The sequence below is a fragment of the Rhinolophus hipposideros genome (assembly GCF_964194185.1).
Source record: "Rhinolophus hipposideros genome assembly, chromosome: 8".
NCBI lineage: Eukaryota > Metazoa > Chordata > Mammalia > Chiroptera > Rhinolophidae > Rhinolophus > Rhinolophus hipposideros.
Window position 1 is genome coordinate 66,142,998 of NC_138054.1, and position 22,326 is coordinate 66,165,323.

Consider the following 22,326-nt stretch of genomic DNA (forward strand, 5'->3'; position numbering starts at 1 on the left):
TATCGTCTGACATTATGAAAGTTAATGTTATACAAGTTGTTAATGTTATTGTTATACAAGTGTTATATATATATCAGTGAATTTCAGCCTTGGTGATCATAATACAAAAATACTGGCTTTTAAATAACACTGGTGACAGTTTCTGAAGCCCATAATGCTTTTTCATCAAACTTAAGAAAAAAAAGCATTGATAGGAATTCTGGGTTCTGGTCCAGGTTCTACCATAAAGTTAACTGAGTTAACTTCACCTGTCTAGAACTCAGCATCCCCATTTGTACAATGAAGAAGATTTCATTAGATCAGTGGTTTTCAGGAGTCCTTGGCTTTTGTGAGGGTCTCAGGGAGTAGAAGTGTGCCGATGAAGAGAGACCTAGTAGACTTCCTTCCCTGACTTCAAAAAAATGTAACTTTACATATATCAGTTTTACATATTGGGCTTCTGAAAGATATTTTATTTCATTTTATTTAAAAATAATTTGGGATTGAAAATGTTGGTATGGATCTTATCTAGATTCCCTCTTAAAATAGAGTGTTAGAACTTTATTGGAAATAGATAATGAAATAATTGCTTTCTTTCATCTTACTGTAATAACTCTATAGATTCCCTATAAATGGTAATTTTTCCGGGGTCAAAGCAAGAACTTTTATTAAGTCTTCTACTTATAAAACCTTAGCTTCCTAGGTTTTAAAATTATTTTACAGTGTACTCTAATATAACTTTACCATTAATGACAAATATGAGAATAATTTTATTTTTGTTTAAAAAGTTTATTTTCTTGACTTCCAACTATATTATGGGATTTTATTTTTCATTTAATATCATTTTTTAATTTGGTTCAGCAAAACATGGTACGAGCCATCCTTTTGGATATGAAAATAACCTAGTTATAGAATCAAATATTACAATAGATTAATTAAAATGAGTGTCTACCTGCAAACCAAACACAGGTTATTTTTAACATTAGGCACCTCTGGCCTAATCAGCATCATGTTCATAGCAGCTAACATTTACTGAGCTCATCCTGCAGCCTGCCCTTGCATTGTGGCATGTAATCTTCACAACAATTCTGTGAAGTAGATACTATTATCATACCCATTTATAGTTGAGGTAATTGTGGCTTGGGCAGGTTAACAACTTGCCAGCGTTTCCAAGTGTATCGACAGCAGTGCAGAGATTTTAATCCGTACTTTCTGGTGCTGTAAAGTATGAAGTCTGAATCCCTAAACTGTGGGTCTCAAAAATGTTGCACAGAGTAATGAAAAAGAACAGTAGAAATGGTAATTGTTTTGCTTAGACTTAGGGATTCTAGCCATCTTGGACTTCAGGTTTTTTGAGTAGTCAAAGAAAGTTTAGATCAGAAATAGCTGGGCTTTATTTTTCCCTTCCTGTCTGTCAAAGCTTTGGTCTAGAGGCCTATAGAGAACCATCTTGAATGTGACCCAACACCTTTCCCACTTTTCTCCTAACATTTTTTATCTTTCAGGACTCCACTCAGACACTGCCTTTTCAAACAAGGCTTCTCTGTATCTCCAGCCCCTTCCTACCTGAATAGGCAAGAAGCAGAGTTCCTATAACCTGCTGTGTCCTTTTGCCTTAGTACTTTTATTGCTGGACATAATTTGAAGTGTGTCTCTTCCACTAGACCATAGGCTACTCAAGGGCAGAGAGTGATGTTTCTTACTCTTCTCAGTTCCAGAGCCCGGTATCTGGTGGATGCTCCATTAACACTTGTTTGTTAAACTGAACCAAAGTTGCTTCTTGACAACATACACCTTTGCTCTCTAAATAATTTTGCAAATGTTTGTCATAAAACATAACTGAAATCTGACAATAAATGATCTTGCTTTCTCGGGTTGTTTTCAGGTTTGATGAACATCCCTTCCGAATCTTCCCAGCAGTCCCACACTTCGTGTTCCTATCAGCACTCTCCTAGCAGTACAGTGAGCTCCCACCCACACAGCAACCAAAGCAGCCTGTCCAACAGTCATGGCGGTGGCCTCGGCACCACGGGCAGTAACTCGGTTGCACAAGTCTCTCTGTCCCACCCCCAGATGCACACACAGCCGTCTCCACACCCGCCCCATCGGCCGCATGGCTTACCCCAGCATCCGCAGCGTCCCCAGCACCCAGCACCGCACCCTCAGCAGCACGGCCAGCTCCAGTCCGCTCATCCCCAGCACCCCTCTCCACACCAGCACATGCAGCACCATTCGAATCATCAGCACCAGACGTTAACCCACCAGGCACCCCCACCCCCACAACAGGTATCCTGTAATTCTGGTAAGTTTTGGTCTCCTGACTTGTGTTTGGCTAACTGTGAATTAGGATCTGTCCTTTGTTACCTGGGGCTTATTTGTATTTATTACCAACTCTCTTCTCATCTGTCTCCTTTTGTGTTTCCTTGCTATAATCCTATAGTTGTTACTCATTTAATTCATAGGTTGACCTGGAGATTTTCTTGGTTAAAATTGATTGTGGCAATATAGGCAAACTCAGCAACCCTTGCAGATTTTGGTTTTAACTCTTATTTTGTCCTTCTGGAAAACAAGTGTCTTTATGAGTACAGTTGACCCAGTGAAGATGGGAATCTGTGTATAATTTTTGATTCCCCAGTCATCCAGTACCAGTCATCCCTGTTGGTTTTCAAACCCCCTCAGATACCAAAATCCGTGGATGCTCGAGTCCCTTAGATAAAATGGCATAGAGCAGTGCATACAGTTGGCCCTCTGCATCCACGGAATGAAAATGTGGTCAGCTGTATATTTATTGAGAACAATCTGTGTATGAGTGGATCCATGCACTTCAGACTATGTTGTTCAGTGGTCAGCTGTATTTGAAAAAAGAATGGAATGTACAGTCTATCTGCAGGCTGTTATGATAGGTTGGTGCAAAAGTAATTGCGGTTTAAAAGGTTAAAAACAATCGCAAAAACCTCAGTTACTTTTGCACCAACCTAATAGAGGAAAGAGCATAATAATATGTATGGTGTCAGATGGGTACTAGATTTATCGGGGTGATCACCTTGTAAGTTATATAAATGTCTAAGCACTGTGTCGTACACTTGAAATTAATATAATATTGTATGTCAGCTGTAATTGAAAAATAAAAAAAAAATTAAAAAGAAAGAGCATAGATTTATGCCAGAAAGTCCTGTATTTGAATCCTTATTATGGCTTATTATGGCTTAAGACCTTTGGTATATTAACTTTTTTCAGTCTTATTATTTTCTAATCTATAAAAATGAAAGTAAAATACCTTGACATATGGTGGTGTTATGAGGGTCATATTGAGAATACAAATATAAAATGCCTAGTCCAGTACCTTGCATTTAAGTATCCAGTGACTGTTCCCACTCTTTCTTTCTTTGGTTAATTACTGCCAAGTATCTCATTTTAGAATGATAGATTGCAAAGAAAGAAAACGTTTTTCGTATCCTGTTTTTTTAAAAAATCTGTTGCTCTCCAGATAGGTCTTGATGGTTTCTGGTGAGATGCTTACCTGACATTGATTTATAGACCAGGCAATCTTTGCACTGCAGAACTCCAAGGGGTGCACAGATGTAGACTACTAAGTGAGTGGGGGCCCTTTGGAGTTACGCAAAGACAGGTTCTTCCCTCAGCTTGCCTGGCTGCTCACTTCCCGGCCATAGCACTGATAAGCCCTTCATCCTGAAGGGACAGTTGCCGACTGCTAGACATAGACAGTGCTTGTTCTTACCAATTGAATAATGACAACTGTTTCAGGCAGTTGAACTATTGTCAGGGAAATGAGCTTTAGAGAGTACAAGCTGTGTCTTTGATTTTGATTTTGTTTTAAACCTGACATTTTTCTAAAACTGTTTCCTTATTTACAAATTAGAAAAAAATAATACAAGTTTTTTGGGGAGTATTAAGTAAGCTACAAAAGTGCATCACAGAATAGTTGAAATTGAGTAAATTTCTTTTAACAGTTTATTTCCCATTACTAATTCTAAGTAGAATAAAATTTAAAAAATCGATATAGTCCCTGCCTGGTGGACTATGTCCTAAAACATCTTGAGATTATTTTTAGATCTATGCCTAGAGAAAAAAAATACCTAATATAGCCCCCTTTGGTAACTCTTAGTTCAGTCACTATTGCCTACCTTTTACTGTCAATACATTCTTCAGAAATTTAAGCTTGTTCTTAACATGATTTTGAGGATTGACTAATGATTGTAGAGCTGGGGTGTCAAGTAGAAATCTGTAATGCTCTGGTCATACATTTCTTTTTAAGTATAATGATTGCTAGGGGAGGAAAAAGTACCAGTACAGCTGAAAACAATCCATGATGTGCCCTTAATGGCCTGTTACACCAATGGTAGCTTGCCAGAGAATGAAAACAGACTTCCACCTTGAGGAGTTAGGAAAAATTACTGTGGCTGTGATAATAATTAATCTCTTTGAATTATGAATTTCTCATTTATAAGATGGGACTAATTAATGAACAGGTTGTCTTTAACAGGGGAGGAATGGAGGAACCTAACAGTTTTTTGAGTACTTATTATATGCAAGGCAGTTTAGATACATTATCTCATATTATTCTCCCAAATCAAATATAAATTACCACATTCAATAGGAAAAGTGTAACTCAAAGAAATTCAGTAATTTGCTGAAGATCATACTGCTAATAAATGGTAGAACTGGAATATATCCTGGCCTATCAGAGTTCAGAGCCTGTAACACCAGGTGTTTTAAAAGGACTAAAATTAGCAAACCTTCTGAGTGGATAGGGTTTGCTCAGCCACTCTCTCTGCAGAGATTGCTTTATTTTGTGTTGCCCAGTCAACATTTATTATGGGATCTGAAAGTTGGATAGTCTTGGGTGTTTGTGGCATTAACTTAATTTTGGGGGCATTAATTTCATTTTTATCCCCAACAAATTTCTCCCTGAATTATGGGTGCCTGAGGGTAGGGTCATGTTGTCTCTGGTTCTTTGTTTATGTTTTAAAAATCCATAATTGGCAGAAGTTTGTAAATCAAGTAGCCAATAGTTGATAATTATCTGTGATGTAGCAAAAAATCCTTTTTTATTAGTTCTTACTTTCATCCATCCTGCGGTGATCCTGAAAATAGAGTAATTTGGGCAGTAGTCACTGAATGGAGATATATTCTTTCTCTACTCAGCACATTGAGGGTGGTTCTTGCTTCAAGCCTCTGAGTGGTGACCACTTTGCTGATACCCAAACTACCAAGTCTTAACTCTTCTGATGATGTTACAAAGGGAGGATACTGTTCCTGACTAGAAATGCCCTGCTTTGGAGTCCTCAGCATTTCTTAAAGTGGCAGCGCTCACCCTTGCTACCTTGACAGGAGGGCTGTGTTCTCACTCCCAAGGTTGCCTTTTAAGAAACATCTCCTCTTGTTGTACAGTCTAATATGCCTCCCGTAAGTCAGCACTTTATGTTATGCTGTGTGATGCTTCTAAATGTGTACCTGCCTCTGAGTGATAAAGAACACAACAAGAAGATGAGCTCTTATATGGGAGGGATTACTGATTTGTATGACTTGTCCCTGCTCATTTATTTGTACTGTACAAATGTAAAGAGCAGTTATCAAGTTTGACAATTTGCAAGTGCCAAACTCAAGCTCAGAAGCCCTGGGTTCAAGTCCTAGATTCATTATAGTGACCTTGCTAAATTATACCAAGTTTCTGTGTTCAGCTTTTTTTTATTTGTAAAATGGAGAGAAATAATACCTTTCCTGCTGGGGCAATCACAGTGCTGGTTGCCCCAGCACATGATAGAATGGGTGTGAAGCCGTTCGTGTAACTAGTTAGGGATCTGCCAATGTCAGGAATAAGGTCAGCTCATTGTCTTCCCTTACTATATACCTCAAACTTTCACTATCCAAGATTTATTGTATTGTCAATATTTTTATAGGTGTTTCCAATGATTGGTATGCAACACTTGATATGCTAAAAGAAAGCTGTCGAATTGCCAGCAGTGTTAATTGGTCAGATGTAGACCTTTCACAGTTCCAAGGTGAGTATTGGCATATAACCAACTACAGATTCTTTTTTCTCTGATAAATTAAGTTTCTTTATAATAGAAATAAACATCCCCGTATATAGTGTTTTATTTGCAGTTGGTAGTATGCTTAAAAACAACACTTTACAAAGTTCATAATTAAGTCTTTTGATGTAGCAGTGGGTCACGGGCAAGAGTTCTGAAAGAAACATGACCACATTTAAAATAATCAGACTTTGAATAATTGTAAAATGTTATTCTTTATTGCATGTGCAATCACTACCAGTGGAAATTTTGAGCTCCGAAAAAAAAAATGTGTCTTGTTATTTTCTTTGCAGTATTTGCGGAACTGTGCTAACTATTTCTAATGTTTTCCTCATAGGTTTGATGGAGAGTATGAGACAGGCAGATCTCAAGAACTGGTCTTTAGATCAGGTTCAGTTTGCTGATCTCTGTTCTTCTCTTAATCAGTTCTTCACACAAACTGGCCTTATCCACTCGCAGAGTAATGTTCAGCAAAATGTCTGTCATGGTGCCATGCATCCATCAAAACCTTCCCAACATATTGGAACAGGTACTGGTTTATCTTGATTTTTTTTCTCATTCACATGAAATTTAACTGTCTGAGGCAACTTGATACATTGTTAGTGATGACAGTGATCCATTTACAGTTTTTTAATTCTAAGAAACGAATGAAATCAAATAATGTATGTACTTAAGGTGTACCTTAGGAAAATTGAGGTGAACTTTTTTTCATGATTTACATGATTATTTCATTGTTTACAATCAACTTTCCTTTGTGACGTTTTAAGTTTTCAAACAAGAATTAAATGTGTTAAAGATCCTTACATTTTTATAAGAACATAATTTGAAGTTATGTCAGTTTAAGTTTGTATACACTTAAAATTAAAATCTTATTTTTGTATATCTGCTTAGAATGTTAAACAAAATTAAAGTTGAAAGTTTATACTTGAATAGTGTGCATAATGATAAAGTTTCATTACTGTTTTACTCTGGACTCAAAATTTGTGCTCTATTTTTCATCTCACTTTCTTCCTTTTACCCTTTACCCTTGTAGCCATCTTTTTTTTTTTTTTTTACTCTGATGTTAGTGCCTACAGTTTTCTTAAGTTTCCATTCTGTAGGCATTTATTATCCAAGTACTTTTCGCCATTTTAATTTCTTGTCGCCTTTTATCTCCAAATTGACTTCTTTTCTGTGTTTTCTTAATTTTGCATTTGATACCTAAAAAGCCATCTTTTTTCTTTCCTAAGTGGCTTCCTCCAACCATTATCCCAGCTTATTTCACATATTTAGTCTTCCTATATTCTCAAGATCCCCAGTCAGGCTACATTTTACTTTTTGTGAAATCTATTTTTGTGTCTTTTGATATAATAGAAATCTTCCATCATCTTTCCAGCTTCATTTTGAATCAAGCTTACCTAACTTGAAATCCTCAATGGCTGTTTGATTTTGGTGACTTACTTATTCTATGAATTATATCCATACAAGGGCCTCATTCAGTGCCTGGGATATAGGAGGTACTGAGTATTAGCTATGTGTCAGATATTAAAGTTATTTTTTGGTAACTCTTTAGTTACCAAAAATCTAATAATGTGGTACCTGTGGAAATCAGAGTCTCTCCCTTCACAGGGTTTGCTGGTGTTTTGTTTTTGTTTGTTTCTTAAAATTGTTGTGGGCTATCCTTGTGCCAAGGTTCAACCTAAGATATGAACTTAAGGTCTTCTCAGATCATTTTTGAGCCTGTGCTTTGCTCTTGGCATGGGTGGGCACGTTCTTATTTTCCCTTTATATGCAGTTGCTTTACAGTGTCCTAGTCCTTAATGTCTGGTTCCCAAAAGGGCAAAAAGAGAAATGAAAGAGGAGACAGAAGGGGCACCAGCCCATTAAGTCCCCTGGAAATCAATTCAGCCAGAGGGGAGGGTCTTGCAGCATTGAGTAACAGCACTGGTCACCCTCCTTTTTATCTGCGCATCCCTGAGATGGAAGCAAGTCATTGGTCAGAGTACAGATCCCCAGTGTTTGGAAAACAGTATCCTTTTTGCCCTGCAAGCTGTGTGTATACTGTTCTAGGGACATGTGCACAGCTATCTGCTGTGGATGTTGGCGTAAGGGATAGATAGCTACTACTGTGCTAGAGCTGAAATTTACCAAAATTAACTGCAATTCACCATTCAAGCCTTGCTTTGCAACTTACAAGCTTTGGGGAGACTCTAGAATTCCATAGTAGTTACATTAGATTTCACCAGTACGATTTTGTCTCAGTTGAGAGACAAATTCCTGGTACTTCCTACTCTTCCATCCTCCCAGAATCCTCCCTATATTCATTTTTAAGTATCAAGATTTGTATAATTCATTGTGTATTTTCACTTAGTTGCCTTCTTCCGTTTCATTTTTGTATCTCTTCCATTTGATCTTTTTATCTCTTGGACTGCTTATCTTCTTTGATCCTCTGATAAAGTTCTAAACCCATGGTTGTCCCTTTCAGGATATATCACTTTCACTTTTCCAACTTGCTTTAAGTCCTAGACTAAGTGTGCCATCCCTTCTGTCCTTTGTCCCTTGGTTTTCCTTCCCTGTTCAACCAAAATTGTACCTTCTCATCTCACATCATCTCAGTCAGCCTTAAAGTGAATTTGAGTGACGTACGTGTATGTCAATAATGCATGTATGTGTAGGTGTGGGTACCTTGGTTGCTTACAGATTGTTGCCTGCAACAGATTAGGGTGTTTTAGGAAGACAAGTAGAAAAAGGTGTGGCCCAATCTTAAGAGAAAGCCATTATACATGATAAGCAATAGCTCCCGTTTTCTGCAATTTTAAAGCTATGTGGTGAAACAAGACTTTCTTTAGTTTTGTGACCTAAATCTCTAAGAAAGGTCCAAGTGTACCTTTGGGTTTTGAAATTTGGTACCCTTGTTGATGAAAAAAGCATTATCCATCTATTGGATTCCCTCTAGATAGACTTCCTAGGTTTTTTCCCCTAAAGCCCTTTGTTATTAGATGTCTGTGGTCATCTCTTCTTGATCCTTGACCTTGATTGGTTGGTTCTGGTGGTCTGTGATTCTCTTAATTTTTTCTGCCATCTTCCCTTTTTATTGCTAGCATCTTCTTTCTCTCTAGGGTCCCCACAACTCCTTCTTGATTCTCAATGCTACTTCATTCACAGTTTGTCAAAGGCAGAAGAACTATAGTTTCACCTCGGTGTTTGTTTCCCAGCTCCCCTCCCCCTGTAGTCTTTTCCTTTGAGTCAAAAGAACTTTAGCCAGACTGGCATTCCAAGCCACATCGGCCTTTGTTAACAGTTTCTCTGATCAGCTCTTGTGCTGTGTATCTGCATCACCTCTTGCCCATGGAGGTCTGTCCATGAACATTTAGGGTTTTTTTCTTCTTCTTTTTAATATGCCAAGCCTACTTTCTGTGTTTTCAGTCCTAGCTTCTTTCGGTCATTCTTTTATTCTCCTTCTTGCATCCCTCTGTATCATTCATTCAGATGTCTCACTTCCTTCATCTCTACCCCCCAGTACTTCTGTGCCACATTTTCTTAGAAATGTTGTATAAGAGTGCACTTCAGAGAGCTGTTAATTTTATCCTGTTATTTAACAGATAAGAAACTGATCCAGAGAAAGTGACTTGCCTAAAATTACAATGTTCATTTGGGTATAGAACTTGACTCTGAGAATATAATCTCTTCATCTCCTTCAAACTTTCCCTGTCACTTCTGTCTTCATGACTCCCCTTTTGGTAAATATTTCTTTGGACTCCTTAGAGACACTGGAAAATAGTGTTGTAATGTGTTAGTGTGGAAGGAGGAAGGAGAAAAGGAGAGCACATAGTGTGTCAGCTCTTCCTAAACTGTTTTACCTGTGTTTACAGTTTGCTTTGCTCAGTAACATTTAAGTCCTCTAGCTATGCTGTTCTTAAGCTGATACTTAATTTTAATATTGGGTAACAGTGTGTTTTTCCAGGGCCCATCAGCTCCAAGTTAAGTCGTTGTTTTCAATCTAGTTGTGGAGGGCGCAGCTCACGGGCCCATGTGGTAATCGAACGGATGACGTTGGTGTTCTGAGCACTGCACTCCAACCAACTGAGCCAACTGGCTGTCCCGGAAGTTAATTTCTTGCTTAGAAAGTTTAGGTAGACTCTAATTGTTCAGACTATAATGAGAACATCGGAAAAAATGAGGAGTAATGAAAATTTCTATCTGACAGTACAATTGTTAGGAATGGGACAGAATTTCAAAAAGTTAAGGCTATATGTTTAATGTGCGTATCTATTCCTATAGTCCTTGTTTATTCCCATAATTCTTCTCTAGTTCCCACCCCTCTCCCCCTTTAAGGTAAGAATTACTAAATGAAAAAAATATGAAAGCAAAATAATCTCCAATAAAAATCAGTTTTTATCTTTTGATTGTGATTTGAGCTCCTAAGGATGAGTAAAAGAGCTAAGATTTTTCAGGCGAGAGGCTGGGAAATTGTTGGAAGCCTGAGGCTAGAAGTTCGTGAATGACCTTATTACTTACTCAGAGTGGTGTGGCCCCTCCAGCCTGGTACAGCCGTAGAAGGTGCACCCGCCACACGTGTGAAGACTGATCAGCACTCGGGGCAGTATTCCCCACCACACACCCAATAAGAATATACTAGAGCTGTAGAATAGTATAACTTTCCTTAGTATAACTTTCTCCTGTCTTTTTCTTCCTGAATCTTCAGTATGGTAAATTGGTCAAAGAGCTCAGTTCTGACTCTAAACTTTATAAAAAAGCATGTCATCTTTGAAGGCAGTGGTTGGAAGTCAAGCCTTGTGTTTTGTTCCTGATTCTGTCTCATTTTCTCTCTGGTCTCATCTTTTTATGTGCATGAACAGAGATAGGACTGGATTAGATTATCGCTGAGGCTGTCTCAAGCTTGGACAGTCTGACTTTCCAGTGGCAGGAGAAACTTGTAAGCAGCCAAATAGTGTGCCCTACCTTGAATACAAAAGGAAGATTTTTCTTCCCTTTTTAGTTCCCTCTGGGGAAATGGTTGCTCTTTTCAAGCTAGAATGCACATGTAATTTGTGTGAAACACTAAAATACCTTAGGGAAACAGTTTTTCCAGCATTCCAGATGCTCTGTACAGTGTGCACCAGTGTTACGGTTTTTATTCTCCAGGAGTTACTGGGGGAGGGCGCCTGATGTTTGTCCCTCTCCCTTTCTATTTTGCATTAGGAGGCAACCTAATTGACATTTTGGAGCTATTACACTTGATGGCTCCTGTCAACAAAAATACATTAAGAACCTTCTGAAATGCCACTTAAATGAGATCTGTTTCCCATCTGCACACTTCTAAATAATAAATTTTGAATCATCTTTCCTTGCTATAGCTCTTCTACCTTATGCAAGTTTTTCTGATGACTTCGTGCCTCCAGTCCCTTTTTTAATCAGCTAAGGCACACATAGGTCTGCTTTGAGGGTGAGAAAATCAGGGCAATATACAGACAGAGCCCATGAGGTAGGAGAACTGGATTCTAGCCCTAGCCCTGTCAAACTGATGTGTCTTCGGGCAAGTCACCTTAGCCTTTCTGAGCCTTGGTTGCCTCATCTATAAAATGGGGGTGATCCTTGTCTTGCCCTCGTGGGTTTAGTGGGAGGCTGAGATGAAGTGATAAAAGTGCTTTAGAACTGTGCTGGGATATGTAAGAACAACAATAGACATAGTTTCCAGAGAGTTAGAGGCAGTGCCAGAAATAGGACCGGTGTCACCCCTCACACCCAGCCTGGCATTGTGTTCAGAAAGCCAGCACCACCTTTTGGCAGTTTTAGCCTCTGAAAGGAGGAATTTTTCCTTTTCCTTTATTCCTCACCTTACCTACTTAATTTAGTTTTAGGTAACAATTCTGTTAAGATTTTAATGCTTGATTTGTTTTACTTACATTTTTCTTTTTTCTGCTTTTTAATTTGATAGGAAATTTGTACATAGACTCCAGGCAAAGTCTCCCTCCTTCAGTGATGCCTGCCACTGGTTATCCTCATCTCCCACAGGCGCTCAGCACTCCAGGAACAACGATTACAGGTCATTTGGGCTTTGGTGTGTTGCAGCTGGTCTTCATTTTAAATTGAAAAGCTTTAGCTGTCCCAGCAGTGAAAGGGGCCGCCTCAGTAGGCGGAGAACTCCCTGATAAGGGGGTGGGGTCTGTCTGTAAAGGGGAGCTAATAAAAATACCTAACACCTAGGTTGTTAAGAGAATCAAATGAGAATTACATGTAAATCCACTTACATTAGTGCTTGGCACATAGTAAGGAATTTATACATTTAAAAATAAATAAATACAGGTATTTCTGCTATCCTGTGATATACTGAAAACCTTAGCATTTTCTGAAGTTGTACATTAAAAATTACAGGGTTTATGAGAAAAACAAGATAGCAGCAGACTTTGAATCTTTGTAATCAGAGTATTAACAAAAACTAATCATTGAAAAATTCCTTAACAGTTAAAAGGATATGTTTAATTCCTCATGTAAGGATAAATTCTACAAGTTAATAAAGATCATCATTTAAAAAAATATCAAATCTGGTTTGGAAGGGAGTTTGTCAAAGCTATGGCAATAAGGGCAGAATGTATCACAGTCGGGGAGTACAAGTGGCACACAACCACACCAATGCAACAAGGGCTTCGTGGGGCGTGGGCATTGTGCCCTGTGCTGTGCTCCTCCGTGGCTCAGCGCTGTGGCATTCTCTGTGTGCACCTCTTACTTGGTGGTACAAAAATTAACTCGCTGGGGAAAATTCACTGTGACCCAGGGTGACTTCAGTGGTACACTGATGACATTCTCCTATTTGCCATTCTCACGTGAGCCAGTTCATGTTACTGAAACATGGACTGAAGCAGAACAGACTAAGAGAAATGGTTGCTTCAGCCATCAGGTACTCTAGCACTTTTTTTTATGCCCTCCTTGCTTAAACACAGTCTCCCTTACCTATAAAATGAAGATCATAAAAAACATCTTGTTGAAGGCTTCTGGGTATATTAGTGAGATGATGTGCGCTGATTGCCTGGCACATACGAAGTGCCCTATAGGCTGTCATTTATTTCTTTTCTTCTCTACTGAGTCTCTACTGACATTGCCTTCTTTCTAGGCCATCACGGAGCCATGAACCAGCAGCACATGATGCCTTCTCAAGCCTTCCAGATGCGGCGCTCTTTGCCTCCAGATGACATCCAGGATGACTTTGATTGGGATTCAATTGTGTAGAGCTGGTTTCTGCGAGGCACCGGACCCCAGCATCACCATCTGTGCAGTGAAGGGAAAGGTTTCAGATCATCCAGTTGAGAAAACAAAGTTGCTAATCATTTTACCGATGTTATCAAAATTTCTTTTGAAGACAATCAGAAAGATTTAGCTGGATAACTTACTGCTTTCTTCTGACCCAAACAAGTACTACATGTTTGTCTCCCTGCCAGCTGCCCTATGTAGCTCCTAACTGTTGTGTGATTTGAACAGCTTTTGCATATTTGTGTCAATTTAATGTTGACCACAAGTGCCAGACTGATTTTTTTCAGACAGAGCCTATTTTGCTGCAAGCAATTTATAGATACGTATGTGTAAATATATGTACAAAATTTACTGAAAGGCTTCAATTTTTTAATTGGATTATTACATCTTGAAAAGAAAGTTACTGTGAGTTTTTATTCTTTGTTAGGCTATTTTCTGCAGGATGCTTTTAACTGATGTAGGCAACTGAAAGGAAATAGGTTTTTTCAAAGCCCAGTTCCCCTTATTTAATCTTTTTCAGAAATGTGGGTATTGAGTTCTACCCAGCAAGTCAAAGAACCCAGAGTTTGACTCTCTCCAAATAATCCAAAGGGGCATGTTGTTCCTGAGCAGCATGAAGAACTGACCAAATTTTTTTGATGCTTAAAGGGATTGTAGAGTTTGTTGTACCTTATCCACGTCTGTTTTCCTCAACCTACATTAAAACAGCTCTAAAATGTATTTGATTGATTAGAAGCTAGGCGTTGCTTAGCTTTTCAAACAAGTCAATGCCTCCATTTATATATTTATTATTCAAAAGTGTTATTTTAATATTTATTGCTACTTTCTGTGAATGCCCAGCTCTTATTGGGTTCATTAAGGAGAAATGCAGTGTCTGAAAGCACAGAATTATTTTCTTGATAAGAGTTTACAGATAAGACAGTCAGAGATTGTTATTTTCTTTATCATCCCTCCTTATATCATGTGAGTATATTTCTCTATCTTAGCATTCCTGCTGATTGAGACTTATTAGCCAAATAGGATTTTTCTGGAATTTGAATCAGAGTTCATTTGGGCAACAGAATGATGGGGCATTGTTTATAAAGCAAGTTAACCCACTCATTCTCTTTCCATTTAGGAAGCACCAAAAGGAGGATAGAGCCACACAGATATTATTTGCCTCAGTGTTCAGTGCAGTTATTGTCACATGGCCTGCTGTGTTTGTTGCCCTGTGTTTTCTGTAACTGCATGTCATTCGGTTACTTTCTTTGAAATGCAGCCTGCTTCTTAGGGGTTTTTATTAGTTGTTGTTTGTTTATTGTTTTGTTTCATATCATGTTACAGTTACTTTGCATGGATTGATTGTCTTAGTTTTCTAATAAAACTAAAAGAAATGAGATTTTAAAAAAATGCATAGATTTTGAATTGGTTCTTTAGACAAAAAGAAGCAGAATTTTTGCAGTTCTAATGGGGAAATACGTTCCATCAAATCAAGGAGTAATAACTGCTCACTGGTTGCTTTTTTTAGCATCTCTAGTTTCTATCAGCCATGCTTAAATCACTTTAATTAGCCTTAGTGATTCTTAGTGGTTGAGTAATTTCTACTTGAACAAAACAGACATCTTTGTTTCTGTATGCATATACGTGAGAGTGTTTGTGAACGTGCGTGGGTATTTTTTGTTGTTTTTTTTTTTGAGTGTTGCTTTGAATGAATCACTGGGAAGCCAGCCATGGTAAAGGCTGGTGGGGTTGGTGAGAAAGGAAGGGCTTTATGTTCCTGTTGTTTGGACCCTGCTTGGCATGAAAAAGGAAGCTCACTTCCAGCCCCTGAGATCAGTGAAATGAGAGGATTCTGGAAAGGCAGCCAACAGGCCCCTCTTAGATGGATCAAATGAGAGAGCAGCTTGCAGAGTAAAAGCATGAAAAAAGGGGGGTGATGATTTCCAATAGTCTGCTCAAGTCACTGTCTTGTAGGTGCCAAAATAACCGTTTTGAAATTTCTAATTGCTTGGGTAGCAATGTGCACTTTAAATAATGTGGATATTGGAATGCGATCTCTTATATTGAATGATTTGAGTAGAAACCACTGATGAAGATTTTACAAATTGTGTGAAACTTATTTCCTATTTGGCGATCACTTACTGATTGGCAGGATCGATATTTTTATAAGAATTTACACTTACCAAGAATGGCCCTGGAGGCAGAGCCTCCACTTAGACCCATCTCACTTTTATGACTCAGGTGACCTGGGAACCCAGGACAGGCCTTCTCACGGGGCTCCAGCCAGACAGGGCGGCCTGGTGAGGTGCAGCGCCATCCCTCTAGTGGCTATCTCAGTTGGTAGTTAACGCAGAATAAATCCTGCCTTGGGCTTAAATTGACTGAAGACTTTTGGGGAAAAGAATAATAAATGCACATAATCAAATGGGGGTACTCTGTCCAGGAGAATAATCCGACTGGCATTTGTGGCAGTTTTTGAAACGTAAATGTATTCATGTGTGTTGGTGTAAATACATGTCTTTCAGATGTCCTTTGAAGTGGGAGGGAATCAATCCGGGGATTATTTCAAATGGAATAGAGTATTTTGATATTGTTCATTCAGAGGGTGGTGTGTACATATCTATATTGTATATATGTGATGAAAATGCGTTGGCTTTTTGTGCAAACACAATCTGCTCTCTGTACTGCTGTTGGACAGTCAGTGTTTTAATGTTTCTACAGTTTTGCTATTGCACGATTTCATATTTTGCCTCTATGATGAACGGCACCCATTCTTTGTAACTGTTTAGTGCTGTAAAGAAATATTCCAAGTGTCATTAGGATTGTTGCTGCCAGAACTGATATGCATGAATGGCACTTAAAATAAATATATTATGTTAACTCTATGGCACCAATTCGTCTGTGTCATTGGCTGCAATTAAGTGAACAAGATTGGAGCTGGTCCAGATACAGAAACCGTGTAGTTAGTCCTCTGGGTATCAGAGTCTGTGTTGTTACCTCAACATAGTCATTGCTGCCATTTATTGAACACCTCACTAGTTCTGTGAACGTGGGGAAGGTACTTCATTTCTCTGAGCCTCACTTTCTTTCTTTTCCTCATTTACAGTGCCTGTAAAGTGAGGGTAATAATAACTACCTCCTAGAATTGTAGTGAGATTAAATTAATTAATGCATTGAAACATTTTTTTCTTGTTTCTTTATTTTCTCTTTCCTTTTTATTTTTTAAAAAGATTTTCATTAAAATATAGCTAACATACATTACATTATTTTCTGGAGCACACCATAGTTTTATAGACCTAAAGAAGTGATCACCATAAGTCCAGCAACCGTCTGACACCGTGCCACATACTATTGACTGTATTCCCCATGCTGTACATTATATGCCCGTGACTTACTTGTTTTACACTTGAAAATTTGGACCTCTTATTCCCCTTTACCTTCCCCCCCTTTTTAAATTTTTCAATTACACTTGGCATTCAACCAATATTATATTAATTTAAGGTGTACAATGTAGAGGTTAGATATTTACATAATTTAAGAAGTGATCCCCCTGACTAGTACCCACCTGGCACTATGCATAGTTATTACCATAATATTGACTTATTCCCTATGCTTTACATTCCCATGACTATTTTCCCCCCTTCCGCCTCCCTCTCCCCGCTCCCCGCCCCCGCCCCCACTCCGGTTCAATTGTTTTTCAATCTAGTTGTGTAGGACACAGCTCTCTGGCCCATGCTGGTATAATGAGCCTTGCGCTCCCCCCAGCTGCCAGTCGTCGGTCGACTGCTCACAACAGCTCACGGTAACTCTCGTTGGCTGCTCACGCTGGGTGCTGGCCACTCACACTGGCCGCCAGCTGCTCAGGGCAGCACACAGTAGCCTATGGTAGCCTATGGCAGCCTGCGGCAGCACTCAGCAGCCCGCAGCAGCTCACTCCAACCTCCGGCTGCTCACAGCAGCCCAGCTCCAGGGAGAGCTGTTCACAATCTTAGCTGTAGAGGGCGCAGCTCACTGGCCCAGGTGGGAATCCAACTGGCGACCTCGGCGTTAGGAGCACGGCGGGCGCTTCAATCATCTGGGCCACTGGCCCGGCCCCCATGACTGTTTTGTAACTACCAGTTTGTAATTCTCACTCCCTTCACCTTTTACACCCTGCCCCCCGAGTCCCCTCCCATCTATCATCCCAACAAATCTAGTACACATCGGATACCATACACAGTTATTACAATATTTTTGACTATATTCCTTATGAAATACCCTACATCCCCATGACTACTGTGTAAGAACCAATTTGTACTTCTTAATCCTTTCACCTTTTTTCACCCTGTCCCCAACCCCCTCCCATCTATCATCCCAACAAATAATAGTACAAATATGACACTATACGTCGTTATTACAATATTATTGATTATATTCCTTATGCTATATCCTAGATCTCTATCATTACTGTGTAACAACCAATTTGTATTCCTTAATCCCTTCTTGTTTTTCAATCTCCCCCAAACCTCTCATCTGACAACCATCAAAACGTTCTCTATCTATGAGTTTGTTTATTTTGTTTAGATTCCACATACAAGTGAAGTCACATTGCATATGTCTTTCTCTGCCTGACGCTCCACTCAGCACAGTACCCCCAGGTCCATCTATGCTGCCACAGATGGCAAAAACCCATTCCCTTTCCTGGCTGAGCAATATTCCATTATACAGAGGAACCTCGGTTTTCTAACGTAATCCGTTCTGGAAGTGTGTTCGAGTTCTGAAACGTTGGAAAACCGAGGCACGGTTTCCCCATAGAAAGTAATGCAAAATGGATTAATCTGTTCCAGACCTTTAAAATCAACCCCTAAAACTGCAAATTTAACATGAATTTTACTATCTAATGATACCACAGGTCCATAAAATTTACAGTGTTCGTAAACAAATGTCCATCAACGGACACATTCGAAAACCGAGGTACCACTGTATATACGTACCACCTCTTTCTCCATTCTTCATTGAGAGGCCCCCAGGCTGCCTCCACATCCCGGCCGTCGTAAACAGTGCTGCAGTGGACATATGGATGCACACGTCCCCTCAAGATAGTGTTTCGGGTTTCTTGAGATAAAGACCCTGAAGTGGGCTTACTGGGTCCTTGTCTCTTGTTATAGCCTTTGTTTTAAAGTCTTATTTCGTCTGGTATATGTATTGCTACCCCAGCTTTTTATTTATTTCCATTTTCATGAAATATCTATTCCATCCCTTTATACTCCGTCTGTGTGTCTTTCCATCTGAAGTGAGTCTCTTGTAGGCAGCATGTTAGGGTCTTATTTTCTTACCATTCAGACCTCCTATATGTTTTGAGTGGACCATTTAATTCATTTGCATTGAAAGTAATTGTTGATAGATATGTAGCCAATGCCATTTTATTATTTATAATCCCCCCGCATCTTAAAGAAGTCCCTCTAATATCCTTGTAATACTAGTTTGGTGATGAAGAACTCCTTTAGCGTTTCCTTGTCTGGGAAGTTCTGTATCTGTCCTTCGATTCTAAATGATAGCTTTGCTGGGTAGAGTAATCTTGGTTGTAGGTTCTCACTTTTCATCATGTCGAATATTGTGTGCCAATCCCTTCTGGCCTGCAAAGTTTCTGTTGAGAAATCAGCTGACAATCTTATGGGACCTCCCTTATAAATTACTAGCTGCCCTTTTTTTTTGCTGCTTTTAGGATTCTTTGTCTTTAACATTCACCATTCTAATTGTGTCTTAGTGTGGGCTTGTTTGGGTTCATCTTGTTTGGGACTGTCTGCACTTCCTGGACTTGCATGTCTATTTCCCTCTTGAGATTAGGAAAGTTTTCAGTCATTATTTCTTCAAATAGGTTCTTAATCCCTAGTTTTCTCTCTTCTCCTTCTGGTATCTCTATGATGTGAATGGTGTCATGCTTGATGTTGTCCCAGAGGTCTCTAAAACTGTCCTCATCTTTTTTTTTTGATTTTTTGCTGTTCTGATTGGGTGTTTTCTGCTATATTGTCTTCCAAAACAATGATTTGTTGATTCGATCCTCTGCTTTATCTAATCTGCTGGTGATTCCTTCTACTGCATTCATTTCACATATTCAATTCATTTCTGACTGGGTCTTTTTTATGGTTTCGGTATCCATTTTATGCTTGCTATCTCTCTGTTGAAATTCTCACTGAGTTCCTTGAGCATTCTTATAACCATTGTTTTGAACTCTGTCTCTGGTGGGTTGCTCGCCTCCATTTTATTTAGTTCTTTTTCTGGATTTTCCTCTTTTTTCATTTGGGATGCATTTCTTTGTGTCCTCATTTTGGCTGCCTCTCTGTTTCTATGTATTAGGTAGATCTGCTATGTCCCCCAGTCTTGGCCAGGTGACCTTATGTAGTAGGAGCCCTGGGCGGGGGGGACGGGACTAACACAGTCTCCCTGACACCTGCACCGGGTGTTCCAGGAGTGTCCCTTACATGGGTTGTGTGTGCCTTCTGATGTAGTTGAGCCTTGGTTGCTATTGTCATGTCAGTGGGTGGGACTGACCCTCAGGCTCATTGGCTGTGGGGTTTTTGCCATGTTCACAGCTTACAGGCTGCTATGCAAGGGGCTTACCCCACTGAGTGGGATTCACCCCAGCATGCTCTGGTGCCTGTTGAGACCGCCCTTTTTGTGTGCTGCTTGTGGGGCTAGTTGGGTGGTGCTCTGCTGTGGTCTGAAGCCAACCTCCAAGAGTGTTGGTTCTGGGGCCTCTTGGGAGGAGCTCCAGTGCAGGCCCAGGTCACCCATTGCCTGTGACTGGCTGGTGACTACCTGGTAAGAGCTACAAAGTGATCCACAGTTGTTCGCTGCCTGTGCTAACCTTGGAGGTGTGTGCGAGAGGCCAGACTGCAAGGACGTCTGCCACCAGCACTGGGCCTGGGGTAACTCCACAAAATGCCAGGACACCCCGAGGCCTGCGGTTACCTGTCAGCTCCCTTAACGTTCAGCCACTGATAAATCCTTGTTCAGTATGCAAGTTAGGTGAGGTAGGGCCTCAGGGAGTCACTAGAATGGGAAGAGTTGTGGACACCAGGTTAATGTAAATTGTGGTTTGGTGCCAGTGCTGAGCCTGAAAGTACTCAGCAAAAGTCTCAGAGCACACTGAGGCCAGTCACCACCCACCTGGGGGTTGTCAGACTCTGAGAGTCGTTTTCTAAGATAGAGTTCAATGTGGGCAGGGCTGGCTGCTGTGGAGAAAGTGCCCCAGGTGTTGGGGGAGTTGAGTGGGGCGGGGTCCCAACGAGTCAGCAGGGCGGAGCTGCAGAGCTCACCAGACCAATCAGATTCAGATGTGGCCTTAAGCGTAGGGGGAGGGCTCAATACAGGAAAGATGGTGCCAGCCTGCCGGCTGCATGGGAGGAGGACACCTTACGGGGAAAATGCTGACTGTCCTCCAGCCCTTGTCCTGAAGCCACGCAACTCAGTCTGTCCCCGTATGTCTCTGACATCCCGAGTTACTGTCCTTTCACCGGAGTGCAAGGTGAGTGCCTGGGAGTGAGAGAGTCTGTGAACAGGCTCTTTAGGAGGACTCCTGGGTTTCCTGCCACCTTCCATCCCATCCAGATAGTCGGAACCCCCACTGTTTTTCACAGCCAGATGTTGTGAGGGTTCCTCTTCCTAGCACCAGTACTCTGGTGGGGCTGGGGTCCCTCGCTCCTCTGGAGGGAACCTCCATGGCAGAGATGTCCCTCCCAGTTCTCAACCGCCACACGGAGGTTTGGGGTTAGCCAGTTCCACGTCTCTACCCCTCCTACAAGTCTTGACACGGTTTCTTCTTTATCTCCTTAGTTATAAAACTTCTGTTCAGCCAGACTTCAGATGGTTCTCCAGGTTGACTGTTCTATCATTTAGTTGTAATTTTAATTTGTTCACGGAAGGAAGCAGGCACAGTGTTTATTGACTCCACCATCGTGGATCTTCCCTCAATGCATTTAAACATTTAGAACAGCACCTGGAACCTGACAAAGTACTAGAGTGTGTCACGTGCTGTGTAAGTAGATATTGCTATCTTCATCCTACAGTGTGGTACAACTCAGATTCGTCCTAGTGGCTCACACAGTTCCTCTGTTGGCAAATAGCAGAGCTGAAGTTTGAGTCCAGGTCATTTAACTCCAGGCCATTTTACACAACCCTCTGTTACTTGCAAGGGAATTCCCCATCCCTACCCCTATCCTTGACCCCAGTCTTGCCTCTAGCACAGCCTTCCCAGAGAGCTATTTTCAAAAGGTGAAAGTGGAGCTTCTTAACACTTTCTGAGCACACACTATGCCAAACCTTCCCATGAGAAATCTGGGGACGAGAAAGCCACAGTTCCTGCCTTTAGCTGGTGCAGACTTATCCAGAACAAGTAGCAAATGCCAACCCAGGGAAACTGCCCAGGGAGGCTATCTGAAATTATGGCCTGGCAAGGCAAGATTTTGGTGGTGAGGAGTTAGGTGATGCTGAGGGCTGGGGCAGTGTTTTGAAAAAAAGCCTCAGGGTGGGAATGGGCAATTTAAGCTGTCTTCAAAGGGCCCTAGACAGATGGGAGGTGTTTCCATTTATACCACTGCTCTGAGCCAGGCATGGAAGCTTGATTAGCAAGGGGGGTGGGGATTGAAGCAGGAGAAGTGATGGGTTGCTAGTAAAGAACCAAGCACAGCAATCCTGTGAGATAAGTGCTGGTGTCCCAACTTGACTGATGTGGAAAGAGGCTCAGAGACTTTAAGCAGTGGGGAGACCAACAATACTGGGGTAAGCGGACTGGAAGCTGCAGTCTGTCTCACTCGGAAAGGAGAGTGCTTCCCACCAATCCCATGATCCTGCCAAAGACCTCGTGCTACTTCTAACTTAACCCATACAACCCTGCTGGGAAAATCGATTTATTGCAATTCTATAGATGGGGAAACAAGCTCAGAAAGGTTAACTTGTCTTAAGTTCTCACAGCTGGTAGAGGATCTGGGTTAATTCAGTCTGGGCCTGACTCCAAAGTTCATTTTCTTTTACCCCACTGCCCTCCAAAAAGGAATTTTCCCAAAACCAGGGATGGTGCCTACCTGCTGTGGGTGGGGGTGGGGGGGGT

General features: G+C 40.6%; 1 protein-coding gene across 5 annotated transcripts in view; it reads left to right on the forward strand.

Moving 5' to 3' along the window:
* The window catches only part of FOXJ3 (forkhead box J3), a 125,288-nt gene extending 108,874 nt beyond the window's left edge, over positions 1 to 16,414 (forward strand). For all 5 annotated transcript variants that reach the window (XM_081057827.1, XM_081057830.1, XM_081057828.1 and 2 more), the window contains 5 exons: positions 1,865 to 2,281; positions 5,901 to 6,002; positions 6,370 to 6,561; positions 11,950 to 12,057; positions 13,123 to 16,414. In XM_081057827.1, the coding sequence (XP_080913953.1) occupies positions 1,865 to 2,281; positions 5,901 to 6,002; positions 6,370 to 6,561; positions 11,950 to 12,057; positions 13,123 to 13,238 (935 nt within the window). In that variant the 3' untranslated portion in view covers positions 13,239 to 16,414. The remainder of the gene's footprint in view (positions 1 to 1,864; positions 2,282 to 5,900; positions 6,003 to 6,369; positions 6,562 to 11,949; positions 12,058 to 13,122) is intronic.
* Positions 16,415 to 22,326: the final 5,912 nt, after the last annotated feature.